This window comes from Perca flavescens, chromosome 12 (assembly GCF_004354835.1).
Source record: "Perca flavescens isolate YP-PL-M2 chromosome 12, PFLA_1.0, whole genome shotgun sequence".
Lineage (NCBI taxonomy): Eukaryota > Metazoa > Chordata > Actinopteri > Perciformes > Percidae > Perca > Perca flavescens.
The window spans coordinates 25,001,689-25,018,782 of NC_041342.1; the positions used below are offsets into that span (position 1 = coordinate 25,001,689).

At 40.1% G+C, this 17,094-nt stretch overlaps 1 protein-coding gene across 5 annotated transcripts; it reads right to left on the reverse strand.

The window, feature by feature from the left end:
- Positions 1-1,979: 1,979 nt before the first annotated feature.
- slc7a8b (solute carrier family 7 member 8b) lies at positions 1,980-16,190 on the reverse strand. Of its 5 annotated transcripts, none has more exons than XM_028593890.1 (13): positions 15,989-16,190; positions 15,654-15,848; positions 15,035-15,249; positions 12,449-12,653; positions 11,658-11,809; positions 8,795-8,920; positions 5,649-5,802; positions 4,670-4,793; positions 4,325-4,428; positions 3,712-3,808; positions 3,472-3,621; positions 2,900-3,077; positions 1,980-2,400 (listed from the first exon to the last, which is right to left on the reverse strand). In XM_028593890.1, exons 3-13 carry the CDS (start codon positions 15,192-15,194, stop codon positions 2,279-2,281), a joined length of 1,572 nt encoding a protein of 523 aa, XP_028449691.1. In that variant the 5' UTR covers positions 15,195-15,249; positions 15,654-15,848; positions 15,989-16,190; the 3' UTR covers positions 1,980-2,278. The 5 variants fall into 5 exon arrangements, with proteins under 5 accessions (XP_028449691.1, XP_028449690.1, XP_028449689.1 ...); XM_028593889.1 differs by having other exon boundaries at positions 15,979-16,190; XM_028593888.1 differs by having other exon boundaries at positions 15,654-16,190.
- Between the last annotated feature and the right edge of the window lie 904 nt (positions 16,191-17,094).

Consider the following 17,094-nt stretch of genomic DNA (forward strand, 5'->3'; position numbering starts at 1 on the left):
AGATGCTGTCAAGCCTGCCTCAGTGAGACTGTCGAGCTAAAGAGCTAGCTAAGTTAGCATGGCAGCCTGTTTATGTGAATGGTTTAGCCTCCAAAATGACAACGTACCTCTACACTGTACAGAGAGTCGCCAGTATTTAAAAAGTGAACCGGTTCAACCGAACCCCCTCCAATACACGGCAGCAGTTAGTAGGCTGGAAACCCAAATATTGTGTATCCATGCAGATAGTGTCAAAAGAGCCAAACATAATCACACGACTTCCTGCCACACCTTTCAAAATAAAACCTACTTTATAAATGCAATTAGAATATAACATTTATTTCAATACATTTAAAATGTTTCATTAATTCAATTGTTCAACTGTATGTTCTGTCCTGTTAATCCCCATACACAAATGTCTAAACCCTGCTTTAAATTCTCTACACTTTTGGGAATAGGCCTTTTCACAGAAGACAATTTAACGTGTCATAGAAAAGAGCTGTGCTTTGCCTGCTGTGACAAGTCAAATCTACAGGGAAAAGGGTTTATTACTCCAGTAACTTAGGTATGATTTAAAAAAAATTGTCTAAAGTCAAGGTCCAATGACTAGCTTTTTTCAGGCCTTTCACCGCATCTCATGGTCTACATCAGCAGATGGACAGAAGGCTTACTTGTGTAAAAAACATTGAAGACTACCTTGGATACACTTATTTGGCAGTTGTCATGGCCAGGTCAAGTTGCATCTTGTAAATATCTCATATTATATCATAATAGGAAATAAACATATTTAGCTAAAGTAGTCTACATATACCCTAATTATTAAATCTCATACCTTTAAAGTGTTATTGGCCTAGTCTAATTGTACTGTTCACCCTAAATAGTGATAGCAGGGACTGCAGACTACAAATTGTTAAATAGTAAAGACTGGATTACCAAACTAGCAAATTGTGCTGCCCCAGATTTCCACAGAACCAAGCCCCCGAAAGCTCTAGGCTTTCTGCTTTTCATTATCTTTACACTGCATTTAAAAATTATATTTGTTGACGGTGGTTATGAACAAAATGTGTTTCCAGTATGAAAATATAAGCAATTAAATATGTGACGTAGGCTGCATGAATTGGGAGTTCTGATCCATCCAAAATCTCCAATTCATGTAACATTTGGGTACAAAAGCTTCAGGCTTTTATTTTGAAGGCCCAGTCATGTATTTTCCTGTCTTATTTAGGGCAAAGTGACATCTTGACCCAGCAAGGCTTGTCATAGCCGCCCGTGACTTACGCAATTTGATCGCTCATTGTGCGTGGACTCCGCCCCTTCTACGTCAGGTGTTCCAACAGGTGGATGAAACATTAATGAGGTGCTGCTGCAGGTAGGCAGCACAGTACCAATACCACCACCTCAGTATACAGCACAATGCAACACCGTAAAATACATAAAAAAAAAAAAAAAACTAGGCATCCCAGTATCATTTAACAGATACCAACGTGTCAAACATAATTCAGGTGATACAAATACCTGGGAAAATGGTAACATCTTCAGAAATTGGGTATATGGTCACTATATGCCAAATACGCATTGCAGATGCACTTCGGGAAATGTTTTTCTACCATGAGCTTTCGGTTGATTAATAAATCAAGAAAATACAGCGGCTTTTTGATGTCACCTCGTGGACTGTTCATTTTTTTACTACTTCTTAGGAAAAGAAGAAGCGCTTCATATTACGAGAACATGTTTTTAAAAAGGAAAAATAATAATTCTTCATTCTCTAAAGCCATATCTGCCTGTATGTAATACAAAAGGGAAACATTTTTAATGAATCATTCATACAATTGGGTACATAACAAAGTTATGAATCCAATAAGAATAAAATCCATTAAACCATCTGAAAATTGTCATTTTAGTGTTACTATAGTGAGGTGAAATTATAAACACAGAGCTTGAACAATATATATAACATGCTTATTAAAATATTTCTCCCCTAACTCCCAAAACCAAACCACAAAAGGCAAAACAAAAGGACGTTTTAAATTTTAATGTGATGTCAAAATTTCACTGTTTCATAAATTCACAGAGTAAGACATATTTCATCTCAAACATTTGTTCCCTGGCTATACACTGAAATGGTGGTCAGCCTTAAGGCCAGTCAAAAATAGAGCTAGAAAGTCCAGTGTTGTAAAACAAATGAATATGTAAAACAAGTGAATATGTATGCTAATTTTCTGAGAGTTTTCTCAAAGTGCCTTTTCCTCCCAAAAAAAGCGTGAGACATTGTCTGTTTTTTTTTTATGCACATCATCAATCAGCCGTTTGAGGGCTCGTCATCTTCTCCATCTTTGTTTTGAGGCCCATGGGGCTCCACGTTCTCCTTCATGACTGGATAGACCACCGAACAGAGCTTTTGGCACAGATGAGTCATTTTACCTGATATAGTTGGGAAAGAGACAAAGAAAAACATTTTGATATTAGAGTTAATGGTTCATATTAATATATTAATGGTTAATTTCTTAAATACTTGTTAGCATGTATCCTGATTTTATTTTTATGCTTTCCATCAAACTGGGTTCACTTTTTAAATGAATCCTCTACTTTATAGAGATACAATTACATCTATAGCATATTTCCTTTTATGCGAGTTATTTAAGTTGGATCGTTGTATTTAAAATTGCCCAATAACAAGTGAAGCCGGGTCCCCTTTAATGCTGACAAATGTAGTAAAACTGAACATCTGTGTAACTTTAACCTTTTAACCCATGCATTTAATACAGAATCAAACTTCACACAATTCACTTTTGAAGCGGACAGAGCTTATTTTTACAGCCTATGGGACGGACTCACATTTGCGAGCATCTCAAAGTTGAAATAACATTTTCGAATTCAAGACCTGACAGCTTTTATCTAAGACACCACGATGTTGCCTTACCAATAGTAATATCAAAACACTGCGGCTTGTTTTCCCAGTATACTCCTAGGCAATATACAGGGACACCAGACATCATAATGGCCAGACCAATACCGCAGACGACAGGCTCAGAGTAAAGGGAAAAGACCAGCAGGAAGGCCCAGAACAGCAGGTAGATTACTGGCCATATCAGGCTCACCTGGAGGATGAGGGAGAAAAGTTTAAAAAAAAATATATACAAAAAAGTGGTTTTATCTATTAAACAATTATTAATACATTGAAGACACCATTTTGATACCTTTCTTTAGGTAGTCAGTGCAGAGCCTTTGCTTCAAAAGATTTGTGAAATTGGATTGTTTGTTATGAACCAGAATTAGATACAAGCGTGGCCTAAAAGTGAGCTCTGTAGCCTTGCATAGGCCGAGCCATGTTATTATTATTATTATTATTATTATTATTATTATTATTATTATTATTATTATTATTAGGAATAAAATGGTTTTACACTCTTGAGTGTCGCTACTATGCCCTGGCACTTGATTGTTAGTATAAATGGTGGCAAACCAAATGCATGTGCGACTGTGCGTCTTTACCTTGATGGGTCGATGCAGGTCGGGCTCTTTGATGCGCAGCACAATCTGCCCGGCGACAGTGACCCCATAGAAGAGGTAGTTGATGAAACCCACGTAGTTTATGAGGGTGTAAATGTCACTGGTGCACAACATCAGCAGAGTGGAAATCAACTGAATGTGGTGAGAGGGGGAGGGGGGAATGTTATCATTTCTGCACAAGGACAAACAGTAGAGGTTGGGTATTTTGTTCCTTTGACTCACAGTAAACAGTAAAGCTGGGATAGGAGTGCAGCGTGTGACGTGAATCATGGCCAGCAGACGTGGGAGGTGGCCTTCCCTCGCTCCGGCAAAAAACAGCCTGAGAGACGGAACCAAAGACTGTTGAGTGCTGAGAGCAGAGCCTGCTGGTGCATGCTTACCGTGTGCACTCGCCAGCTGAGAGCTCAGGAAACACACAGTTCAGGTGATTATGGAAGCACCAGTGAAGAGACAGGGGAATAAATGGACCAAAACAGGAGTACAATGGCTGCAGTACTTTGGAATGCGTTATTGGACAAGTGGGGTCATCTTACCAAAGCCAAATATGTTCCTAGAGGAATGCAACTTTCTATTCAGTCTCTTTCCCCACAACCTGAAATCCAGCTTGTGGCCCTAGAGATGAGCATTTACACTGCTTGTGCATTTTATTCAGGTTTAGCTTCTCATTTTCACCCTGCTTACAGTGTCTCCATGTACATCTACCAGGTATTGGGCTAAAATATCCACATGGGAACTCAACCAAAAAATTAAATAAAAAATAAAACATGGCAACTGCAAAAGCTGTAATGAGAAGAGAGGGAGGACAGAAGAGGGGGTGGGGAGGGGGCAAACTGACCGCGACGAAGTGAAGAGGGAGCCATTGACCCCCCCGAAGGTGGAGAGCGCCACAGAGATGGGCATGATCCATGACATAACTCCTAGCAATTTCTCTCCAAATGTCTGGGAGAAATATTAGAAGAAGAGAAGAGGAGGAGGAGGAGACAACAAGTACACATACTTGAATAGCAGCCACTAATCAAGACATTTTAAAATGGAGAGCAAAAGGGTGACCAGACTCAGCATTACTAGCTCTAGGTTACAATGAGGAACATCGGTCAGATCAATGTGGTTACAAAGACTAATAAGCTTCTAGCTGCATGCATTGTCTACATTACAAGTTATTGTTGGTCTGTTTTCTCACCACTGCCACAGCATTGGAGGCCAGCAGCTCCTGCGGGCTCAGGGCTGTGATGTAGGCCACGTTGGCAAACACATAAACGAAGGTGACCACGGGGATGGAGATGAAGATTGCACGTGGTAGATTCCTGGAGGATGAGAGACCAGATTGCGGTTCATGGTACATTAACCATTTCGGTGACTGAAGGTTAAGGTTAAAATAGAAAAACATTACTAACCTTAGATTTCAACCAGTGAAACATATGGATGCATAATCCAAAACAATTTGTAAATTGTAAATGGATGGACTGGTGACAGGGATACGATTTCTAAGTGGTTTATGAACAAATCAGATTTGAATACAATTCTTGCCTTTTTTTTTTTTTTTTTTTTTTTTTAATTGGTTGGATTGGATATAACCCTTTTGGATTACATTAGATTGTACAGGTGTACCTTATACAGTGGCCACAGAGTGTATATTAAACATGCATTTTAATTGTGTGTGTGTGTGTGTGTGTGTGTGTGTGTGTGTGTGTGTGTGTGTGTGTGTGTGTGTGTGTGTCTGATGCCTTTGGTACATATATCAAGTAAAGGATTTTTTTCAGTGAGTAAATCACGCAAACATCTCAAGATTTAGAAACTCTTCAAAGCTTCATTGCTTAAATCTTAACTTATGGTTTCATTTCTTGTTTTAGTAAAGATGTCTTTATACAACCATTTTTTTTTTTTAAAGATTTTTTAGGGCATTTCAGCCTTTAATGGAAAGAACAGACAGATATGAAAGGGGAGAGAGAGGGGGATGACATGCAGGAAATCGTCTCAGGTCGGACTCGAACCCTGGACCTTTTGCGTCAAGGTATACACCTCCATATATGTGCACCTGCTCTACCAACTGAGCTTACCCGGCCACCAACCATTTGTTTTTTAATCTTAATAGCACAATCATTTAATGCATTATGTTATTTTTTTGTTTTTGTTTTTGCTCTTGCAAATGTGCATGTTACCTGTATGGATCAACCAACTCCTCTGTGATGTAGTTGAGGAAGTTCCAGCCTCCATAAGCAAAGGAACCTTGTAGGAAGGACAAAGCTATCTGACCGACACTGTAGTCTTGGAAGGTCTCAAAGGCGTGTGCTGGCTCCAGCCAGTAATAGTGACCTGTGAACAAAAAAAAAAATCACATGTCAGATTTCATTGAAATTAAGTCCAACTTGATGTGAGCTGCTTTTTTACTACCACAATCTGAGCAGCAGAGGTCACCAGACACAACGTACAATTCTTTTACAGGGTGTTTAAAAAAAAAAAAAGTATTTTTATTATAGATGCAGAGGTCTAATAATGTGTTAACTATACATTTCATCTACAAAGACATCTTTCTGGTAATACCAGATCACATAAAAGGTCTAGACAAAAGAGATATTAACTAGACTGCATCTCCAGCTTCTATGTTAAAGTGGAATATGAGTCGTGTGTGTGTGTGTGTGTGTGTGTGTGTGTGTGTATTACGTTGGAATCACAAATCCCATGGGACCCCGAACCCCTTAATATGCAACTACACTGTATATTGTACTACTATATTTACCTGATAGAGAACGTTGCAGATTCAGAATTGAATCACTAAATATCAAAATGAAAATGTGGAGTACCTAATCAGACAGTTGCCTAATGGCGGTTCGCTACCCACCTGGCCTGTTATGAGAGCTAATCAGAGAGAGAGAGAGAGAGAGAGAGAGAGAGAGAGAGAGAGAGAGAGAGAGAGAGAGAGAGAGAGAGAAACATTTTAGTGTAGTCTTTTTCGTCAACGATATTGCATTTGATATCACCACAAAGTCAGCGTTTATAATGACGCTGCTGTTGTCTCATCTAGTATTATCATTAACAAAGATATAGGATTAACACTTGTGGCTTGACAGTTAACGAAGTATGGATTTGAATTGCGGGGGTATTTTGGCGACGGTAAGGTTATTAGAGTTATCAGTACACTTTTTTTTTAACCGGACCCAGGGTGAGTCTGATGAAAACTGCTGTCTTTGCCCGGTCAGCTCTGAGATAGTCTGCACTGCACAGCGCTGTGGAGGAATAGGCTCTAAGATTAGGTCTGATCTGCCTCTGTTTAGAAGTAGTGAATGTAGGGCGCCCAGAGAGCTCAGTTGGGAGAACGGGCGCCCATATATAGAGGTTTACTCCTCGATGCAGCAGGCCCGGGTTCGACTACAACCTGCAGCCCTTTACTGCATGTCATTCCCCCCTCTCTCTCCCCTTCCATGTCTTCAGCTGTCCTGTCAAATAAAGGCCTAAAAATGCCCATAAAATAATCTTAAAAAAATAAAAATAAATAAAAGATGTGGTGAATGTACAGCTCCCAGCAACTTAATATGATATAGTGTCTAGCTTTTGTTTGATATTTAGTGTTGGCAAATGGCTTTTTATTGAGTTTCCTCTTAGCGAAATAATAGACACGGAAAAGCCACATAGCGCCTTTACCCCCCAACCTTTTTCAACACAACAGTTGCAATGTTCCTGTCAGCTATCTGCTCGCTCTCCAGGAACGTGAAGAAAAGTTTGCTTGATATATCCAGCAATTATGTAACGTTAGAAGCTGCAAAAAGTGAACCACAGCCCAAGCCGGTAAACCTCCCCCACCCCCGCTGCTGTCCAGAGTGTGTCAACAGCCTGCATGCGTGCTGCACCAGCAGTTTATTGTTCAGCCGTTTAGTTTTAATTTTAATATCCAATGCTGTCCAAATTGCTCCAAAATCCAAACCCCAAGTCCATTGTGTATCCAGGAAACCAAGTGTGAAGTAGATTGGATTAACGGTTCATGAGCACACACACACACACACACACACACACACACACACACACACACACACACACACACACACACACACACACACACACACACACACACACACACACACACACACACACACACACACACACACACACACACACACACACACACACACACACACACACACACACACACACACACACACACACACCTTCAGAAGAGGTAATTATCTTCGTTCGAGCTTCTGCGCGCCAAAGTCACCATATTCTAAACATAGCCATATTGAGAAATACAGAGAGCCGGCTTAATTAGCTTTGTAGCAACTCATTTGGCAATGGCATGTATGTAACGGATGTTAATTAATATAAAAAAAAGTTACGCTCTAAAGCTTTAAGACAGTGATTTCCAAACTAGGGGCCAATGGAAGTGGAGGATGAGGTGATTAACAAGAAATAAATACAAAGCTCCATATTTATTGTGAAATACTGGATAGTATTTCCTCTTCAGACCTCAGAACACTCCAAGAAGGGAACATCACTCTTTGAACTGCTCACAACTCCGACATCATGCAACACACAGTTGACACTGCTTCACTTTAAAAAGGCTAAAAGCCAAAAAGATTAGGAACACTGCTCTAAGAGAGAGAGAGAGACATGGACAGTAACAGACAGTACGAAATAAAACTTAAAGTGATGGTTCGAGTGCTTAGGGCCGTCTACAAATTACTACACCGAAAAGAGATACAACAAAAATATTTATTAATTTAATGATTAAATAAGGTAATGTCTCCAAACCTACCTCAGTTATTACTTGTCTCCTGCTAGTTATACTACAGCACTTACTTAAAAAAAAAAAAGTTAAATTAAAAAATATTTTTGTTGTATCTCTTTTCGTGTAGTAATTTGTAGACGGCCCTAAGCACTCGTCTAACTGCAGGTAGCAGCAGCAGCAGCAACAGTGAGCAGAAGAGAGCAGGCAAGTGTTCATAAACTTCTGGTGTACTTACAAACTTTCCAATCCATTGTTTTATGAGTACATAACCTATTTGTACTAGTGTAGAAGTTTGGTATCATTTCGGGCATTATTAGTGGGGTCATTTACGAGATAAAAATGTGGGTCCATTAGCCCGTGCGCTAATAAGCTATTCAGCTGATAATGCTACTCTACGCTAACTCTCCCAATGTTAGACCCAGGTGAAAAAAAGCTTCTGTGGGGGTGTTTGGCTCGAGGTCATGGTGCAAAGGACCCTAGGGTGAAATTACTCTGAACCATCACTTTAAGAAATAAAAGTATTAAGTAAGAAGACATCTGTGATGGACCGGCAATTTTTTTTTGTTATTTGAGAGCGAATAATACCTTTGCATATTTGGACGACACCCATGACTATGATGAGACCCAAGGCCAAAAGCTTGCCGGCGGTGAAGACATCTTGGACGCATGTAGCCCAGCGCACACTGTAGCAGTTCACCCACGTCAACAACACTACAGGACAACAAGAGAAAAGTTATAAATGATATCTGTTGTCATGTGAGGAATACAACTGTTCCATTCCACTGACCTACAGTATGCTCATACAAATAATATGGTGCAATCTAAAAATGTGAACAATTGACTTAAGCACGCAACTCGAGTAGTGAATTTCACCCACTGCCCTTCTACATTGGGTGTTGTGAAAAATTAGTCAATGATCAATTATGCTAAATGTTTGACACTTTCTATATTAAAGAAAAACTGTACTATTTGTTGGAACTGCAAGAATTGACTAGAAACAGGTAAATGCATAATGCTGTTTTACATCATAAATATTAATTTATTGGCCTCCAGCAGGATATTGGCAAAAATTGGACACCTTACTTCGACGTTATGTATGGAATGGTAAACGCCTGCAATTGAGGTGGTCAGCTCTCCAGGTCAATAAGATGAATGGGGGGCTGGCGTGCCCTAACTTTAAGCTTTATCATTGGGCGCTTATTTTAAAAGGTTTAAAAGCTGGATGGAGGAGGACAACATTTCTTCATGGAAAAGTATAGAACAAGACTTAGCACTAATACGGCTGAAAGACTACTCTGGTAGGTATCTCTACCAAGAAATGTGCGTTACATTATGGTCCGATCTTGACGTATATGATACAAATATTTAGAGCAGTAGAAAAATTCATAAAATTAAACAATATATGGTGCAAGGCATCCCCGTTATGGCATAATAGTCACCTTCTGTCTGGGGGAAAACCATTTGCTAACAAATATTGGAAAGAGAAAGGAATTAATACCCTTCAGGATATTAGTGGGGAAAGCGCTATTCTTGACTTTCAAGAGCTAGTGTCTCGATAGGATGTTGACAAGCACTGCCTTTTCTTCTACTTCAGAATGAGATCAGCCTGTAAAGCCTACGGGGTTCCTTGGTGGTCTAATTTAAAAAGGACCATCCCATTTTGAGCTGGATACATAACTCTCCTAAGCAGATGGTGTCGTATCTATATAATAAATATTAATTTATTGCAAAAGCATGGAGTTAATGTATCTTAATGACAAACGAATACACATTTAAAATGTGTTAAATATTTGTTTGGCCTTAAGCCATTTTGTCCCATTTTAATAGATTGATCTAATTTAATGAATTGGCACAACACCTATTAACCTTTATGACTCATCTTCAGGACCAGCAGTAGTGAGCTACAGTAAATGTGACACTGAACAGAAAAGCTCGTCTTGTGGTTGAAATAGTGTCCAGAAAAGTTACATCTTGAGTTCAGTAAGTTCTAACTGGGAATCACTGGAGGAGATTATGGGTTGTGGAAATAACATTTAAAAACCAAATTTTGTTTGCAATTTCTAACTTTGGGTTGGGTACCACCTTCTACTGTATGAACAAGGTGGTGACAAGACAGTTATTTGTATTCTGACAATGTGTTTGGAACACATGTGAAACTAGTCCAAACATTGCATAATGCATGGATTCACCCTTTACACCTAAATAAAAGCCTGCTCCAATACAAATATAACAAACACCTGCAAAAACCATTTGTATGACCAATCTTAGAAACACTAAACAGTGTTTCACTTTAACAGGCAGGGTAAAAAATAAATAAATAAAAAAACAGGGTTTGCTTGAACATTAAGGTGGACTCAAAAAATGTAGTATTGCTCTTCCATGACTTGTTTAAAGGTGCTCTAAGCAATGTTGGGTGACGTTACTTCTGGTTTACGTTCAAAGTATTTTTAAACAAAACGAAGACTAGCTCGCTCCTCCCTCCTCCTCATCCCATTCCCTCCATTCTGTGCTTCAGCGCACTAACCCCCCCCCCCACAAATCCTTCTTGTCCGTTATTGGCTGAACACTGGAACACGGTTTGTGTATGTTTGCATGTTTGTTTTTGTTGGAGTTAGTGGACCCTAGGCTGTCTACAGAGACCGTGGTTTTTTTACAGTGTGTTTAGGGGACCGGCAGCTCGCGGATAGTGAGGAGAGGTTTGCTGTATGTGACAAAAAATGTTGTAGCCTAAAAAACGCGTGCCATGGTATAGCAGCGTTGTAAGGCTGTACTTAGGCACAGTGGTGCTTGGAGCTAAATGCTAAAACACATTAGTTTAGCATATTAGCATGCTAACTCATTGTAAATCCTAATCCTTTACATTGTTTTTGAGATATTTCAGTTTGGACCACAATGGTGGGCCGACAGACAGGCAGGGATATCCTGAATGTTCGTAACCAGTATGGCTCAATCTCCTACAACAGCCCATAATGAAACTCATGCATTATTAATACAGCATATTTTGTTACCTGTTACATTCAATTTCAGTTTGCAACGCAGGCTTCCTGTTCACAATTTGTACCAAGCTTGTCATCAAGCTCAAAACAAGATTACTCAAATTATCTAATTTGAATTATTTGAAGACCTTATACAACTGTTTTACAGACTGGGTTGCACTCTTGTGAGTGCTGCATTTGGTGTGCATTCACTGACAAGCTAAATAGTTTTTGCACGGCCTCATTCACTGCCTCTAGTACACACTAATCAACAATTAAATCTGGCACCTATAAGGGTTTCTTTTGACAGAGTTCAGCATCTTTGAGAAGGGTTTTGACAAAATACAATAATTTTACCATGTCTGAAATTATTCTTCAAAGTGGGCTTTTAATGCTGTGTCATGATCTGTATCTGTTAATGCACTAGCCTCAACCAATAGCCATTTAATCGTCGCTTTAAATGTATGACTCACTCAGGCAGACACCAGCCAGCAAGCGTAAGCCACTCTCTGGGGGGAGGCAGGAGGGGAAGAGGGGCTGCAGGACGTAGTTTGAAAAAGTGAGAGATATCACAGCCTGGTTAGTGGGGTAGATAACCAACAATGCAATCCACAGACGCAGAAACCTGCAGACAACACGGGAAGGAGGTTAATGAGACATAGCAACATACCACACACCACAGTCAACAGCTCAACCGTGTGAGAGCATGCCAGCCCTCGTTAACGCAAAATGTATTGGAAAAAAGAAAGTTAAGCATATTAGCGAAGTGCATTATAGAAATGCACTGGGGCATTGTTGTTAAAGACAAGAGAAATGAGTGAAACTGGGTCAGTGGCAGTCTGGGATGCTGGGAATACAAAACACAATACATTAGAGAGGATTTAATTATATGGTGAGCATGGTTGTGGAGGAGGAGGGATGGGGACTGGGTTGACAGGAAATTCTCATTAATTAAAACAGGTTTGTTTCGCTTGTGAATACTACATGAACTACACGGAATTGGAACACAACTTTATAAAACATAAACCCACAAGTTACCACAAACATTTGTTAAAGCCCCTTTATGTACATTATGAGACAATCCCAGTTAACTTTGGTACAGTGTGCATTGCTTCAACACTTTACTCAGTGTCCTCACGTCAAATTTCTGTAGAGGCTCACCTATGGCTTTTGGGTTTTCCACTCAGTCACCTAAAATCAGATTTTTAAATTTACACATAAGGGCTTTAATCTGATAATCAGACAAATAGCATTTTGTTCTCACCCTGCCAATCCTCCAAAGATGTCCTTGACATAGTAGTAGTCTCCCCCTGACTTGGGGATGGTCACACCTAACTCTGCATAGCAGAGAGCACCAATGGCTGTGATAACTCCAGTGATAACCCACACAATGATGGCCACACCCACGGAGCTAGCATTCTCCAGGACCCCCTTTGGACTCACAAAAATCCCTGATCCAATGATGTTGCCTGAGTGAGAGAGAAAAAAAATTGACACAGAAGACAGATTAAGGACCAAAATCAGACACAGGGTTGAATGCTCAGGCATATCAATGTTAGATGTTAGAGACAGTTAACCAAGATCAGGTTATTTCTTTTCTCTGCAGACTAGAAAATATCATCCATGCTTTTATCTCCTCCAGACTCAATTTTTGCACCGCCGTTTATTCTGGCATCAGCAGGGGAAACATCCAAAGACTGCAGTTGATACAAAATGCTGATGCCAGGCTTATAACTTGGACTAAGAGAAGTGACCACATCACAGCAATCCTTGCTGCCCTGCACTGGTTACCTGTTGGTTTCAGAACTGAGTTAAGATTTTACTGCTCGTTTTTAAAGCCCTGAATGGTTTGGCTCCTGCCTATTTATGGGATCTGTGAATTCCCTATGAGCCTGAACACTGCTGAGCAATCCTCTGGCAGGGCCCTACTAATGGTTCCAAGATCTTGAATGGAAAACAAAAGGTGACTGGGCTTTTTTTGCTGTTCCAGGGCCCCTTAGCTGTGGAACTACCTACCTGAGGCTTTGAGGCTGGCAAACTCAGTATCTGACTCACTTGACTCACTTTTATGGCTTTTTCCTTAACCAATGGTATAGCATGGCAATGGAAAAAAAAAAAAAAGTCACTCATCTTCTGTATAAAGAAACATAACATTGCATATATTATGCTCATCAAGCTTAAAGCCACTTAAACATAATTCAGGCTATAAAGGGAAAGACAACTTCCTGTCACATGATGCCCCATTTCCTGTATTGCTCATGTTTTGCATCAGATACAAAATTACCTTGGGCTTTGTGTTAGTGTCTTGGGGCTCAGTTTCTTCATTCCTGGGCTGCGGCTCAGTCTAGCCCTGGTCCACAGTGCAAGGCACACACTACCGGCTCATATTATTGTTTCACATTGGCCTATAATATGAATTCTTTTAGCAGCCTGATCCTGCACTTGGGACTAGCCAAACAGATACCCCATGTTTCCCAAGAATATGGCAAAAATCAGTTTATACATTTTGTGCAACTCTTGGGACCAACAAACAAATGAAGGCAAGTACAGTGGCTGGGAAAAGATGAAGAATGTAGTGCACCTGTGACAGTGGCCAGGGCCTACCCTGATTTCATGGAAATAAGGTCCTTGCCACTTTGTGCAGTTTGAATGTGTAGTTACAATTTACAGCAAAACAGCATCAGTTGTCACTTACTGAATGTATGGGCTGTTAAGCTTGGGATTAAAAGCAATTATGCAACGGTGACAAAAAGACAGCACTTGAAGCCTGACTCAGCAAGTCCAGGAACAGAGACAGTCACAAGGATTATATACACTTTAAAAGGATTAAGTTGTAAAATTACTACTGCTCTCTTTTTTTGTTGCTCAAATTTGGTTAAGGTTACCTTTTACTTTTTGAAATATGTGTATCACATTAATTTGACTAACGATAAATACATTTCAACATTATTCTTCAGATGAAACTTATTTACTCATTAAAATCCATACATCATACTGAGGCCACCACAGAGATCAGGGTTTAGCATCTTCTTGTCAATAAAGCAACCACACCCCAACCATGCTTAAGATGGCAACGGGAAATGCGGTCTCTATAATGGTGGGCACTATCATTAGTGGGATTGCTTTTTATTGACATTTCTTTCTTATTTTCCCTCTGCATGTATGGGAAGTAGGCAGCCGACAAAGCAGGATTCATGGCAGCCAACAGCTCCCTGGAAACATGAAAGTGACCATGAAACAGCCTGTGAAAGATGTACGAGTACGCTGTTCAGCAATCACAGGGAGAGATTATAGTCAGTATAATGCTTAACCTTTTAGAGTGCAATGTGAATGGTTGTGTTTTAAGTCATTGCAGCTTGATTCAGCCACATTGTCTTTACACAAGTAAAGGAAGACTTTCAACATGCATTTAAAATGAGAAAAATATTACTTGGGTGGCTGGGATCTATAAAATTGGGCCTGATTAGTCCAAATTGGTGATTTATGACACAAACAAGCTGTAAAATATCTGTAATGAAATCCAAGTGAAACTAAATGTTGGATTATTTTGTTGCCCGAACAATGTCATCACAAGGCAGTATAACCTGTTGGACTTGTTTGTTGTCAACAGGGGCCTTTTACTTTTAAAAGTATGTAGCCTAGTGGAACGCAAACACATTTTGAATTCAGCTTTAGCCCGTTATTTACGCCCAATGACAACTTAAACAATAAAGCATGATGATACATAGTCAACTGTTATATGAAATTAATTATTTATGCAGAAAATTGTGTTTTCTTAAAAACTTGTGGGAGCTTCACTGCCTGAGGGTGATATTAACAATTAGCCTACATCCCATGTAGGCCTACTTACCGATTATAATGGCACAGGCGCTGACTAGGCCGATCTGTTTTTTCAAAGCCACCCCAGAGCTTCCTCCTGCATCTTTCCCCACACCCGAGTGGGAGTCTTGGGGCTCCGAGTGACTGCCCCCGTCCCCGCCGCCGCTCCGCTTCCTCGGACCCAAGGTCATCCTAACGTCCTGTTCAGCGTGCCCCCCTCTTTTGTGGCCAGCCTCCCTGCTAAACCTACCAATACAGAAGTTTTTTTTAAAAGGTCTATAACTCTGCAATTATATCTCCTGGACAATTTTGCTCAGTCATTTATCCACCACTTTCATATGGCCCATTAAATGTAAAAAAAAAAAAAAAATATATAAAGCATTAATAATTCGAAGGACGGCACGATGAACGGCAGGTTTAGATAGTGACCACCACAAACAGACTAAATAATTTGACTTTGTTAAGCAGAATGAGAAGTAACGATAGCTTAAAAACTCGAACATGTGGAGTTCAAATTCACCGGTTTAACATGTCTCGCGGAGTTTGTTTCCTGTTTAACCAGTAAGACTGTTAAGACTGCACTTAACCCATCAGCACCGACCGCATGGTCTTTGTTTTGCTGTACAACAACTCTGCAAATGAGAACCCACCTTTTCGGCAGCTGTAGTGACTCGAATCCGCCCCCCCCAAAAGCTCCCTGTTAAGTGACGGACTTCATGTTCGACATCACTCCTGTCGGTTAGCCTTGATAACAAAAGACCTCCACGCCCCGCCTTCTGTAGTGAGGAGGACCCCACGAGCTCCGTTGCTCCCATTGACAAAAGCTTAAGAATCACCAGAAACATCTACAGAAGAAAAAGAAAAAAAATGGATGGATGTAAAACTTCAAACATATTCCAAACTGCTTGTTTCAAATGAGGGTCCTGACTGTAGCTACGAATCAAGATCAACATGCTCTGGATTTCCTTCAGTTACCCGACTTCACCTATCAACCGCTGTCCCGCATAAACTGTGTCACGACGGTGGTTAACAACTAGTTCAATCAACCCAGGGTTTGCCAATCCAGCGACGCGCGTTCACATAGCCTACAAGAGGTGTTTGCTCCATCGTAAGCAGAAAAGCATATTTGACATAAGAAGAGCAAACTATAATTCTACATATGAAGAACACAGATACGGTTTTACAGGCAAAATGCAATACAGTCGCTGCTTCCTAAAACAGGAAGGAAAGGTGGCAAAAAAAAAAAAAAACAGTCGACACTGTAATTGCGTAATTTATACAATTACTTCCCCATCAGTCAGGACCAAGATCTGACCATAATTACACTTTCCATAAATTGTCGTTGCTTTAGCCTATTATTTCAGTTGCAACCCTGGCAGTGGTAAGCCATCATGGGAGCAAATAAAAAAACATAATTCAAATCGATGTGCGCATTGGCAACACACGGCTCAAGAAGCCGACAAATAGCCTATATATAATTCCCTACGCTGAAAATCTATATAAAAATACCCATCAGGTAATGTTGACGGGTTTGTCGGTCTCTAAATGTTTAACTTTATGAGCGCCTTTCTCTCTCTCCGCGCACCGAGCTCCACCGGCTCTTCTAAGAACGGTGACGCCGTTATCAACCGAGTATTGATTGGTCGTTAGGCGGTGCTTTTACACCGGTTGATCGTTAATCTTCAAAATTGTGTTCCATCATAAATTACCACGGCGATTTAACCCGGTAACAAGTGATCCGCCGTCGTGATACTCAAAACCCTGTGTTGAACCTGAAGTTACCTCGTTAACGCCAAATCTTCATCTAAAAAATTAGATTAAATGATAGTTTATGGTAACTTTTAAGTGTAAGTTTATCAATTTATTAGAATTGCCTGCATAAATATGCTTAACAGTGTAGGATCTGAGATCCGTCTGCATTTTTTCCACACAATTGCTCAAGCATGCATAAAAACACTAAAATCCTTTTTTGACCCCAGTTGCATGCCTATCTTAAGCAACTGTGACTTGTAAACTGTACAAACTAGTGCAAGAAACATGATAAGACCAGACAGGGCGTATTTGTGGGCCTACACTCACAGAAACGATAAT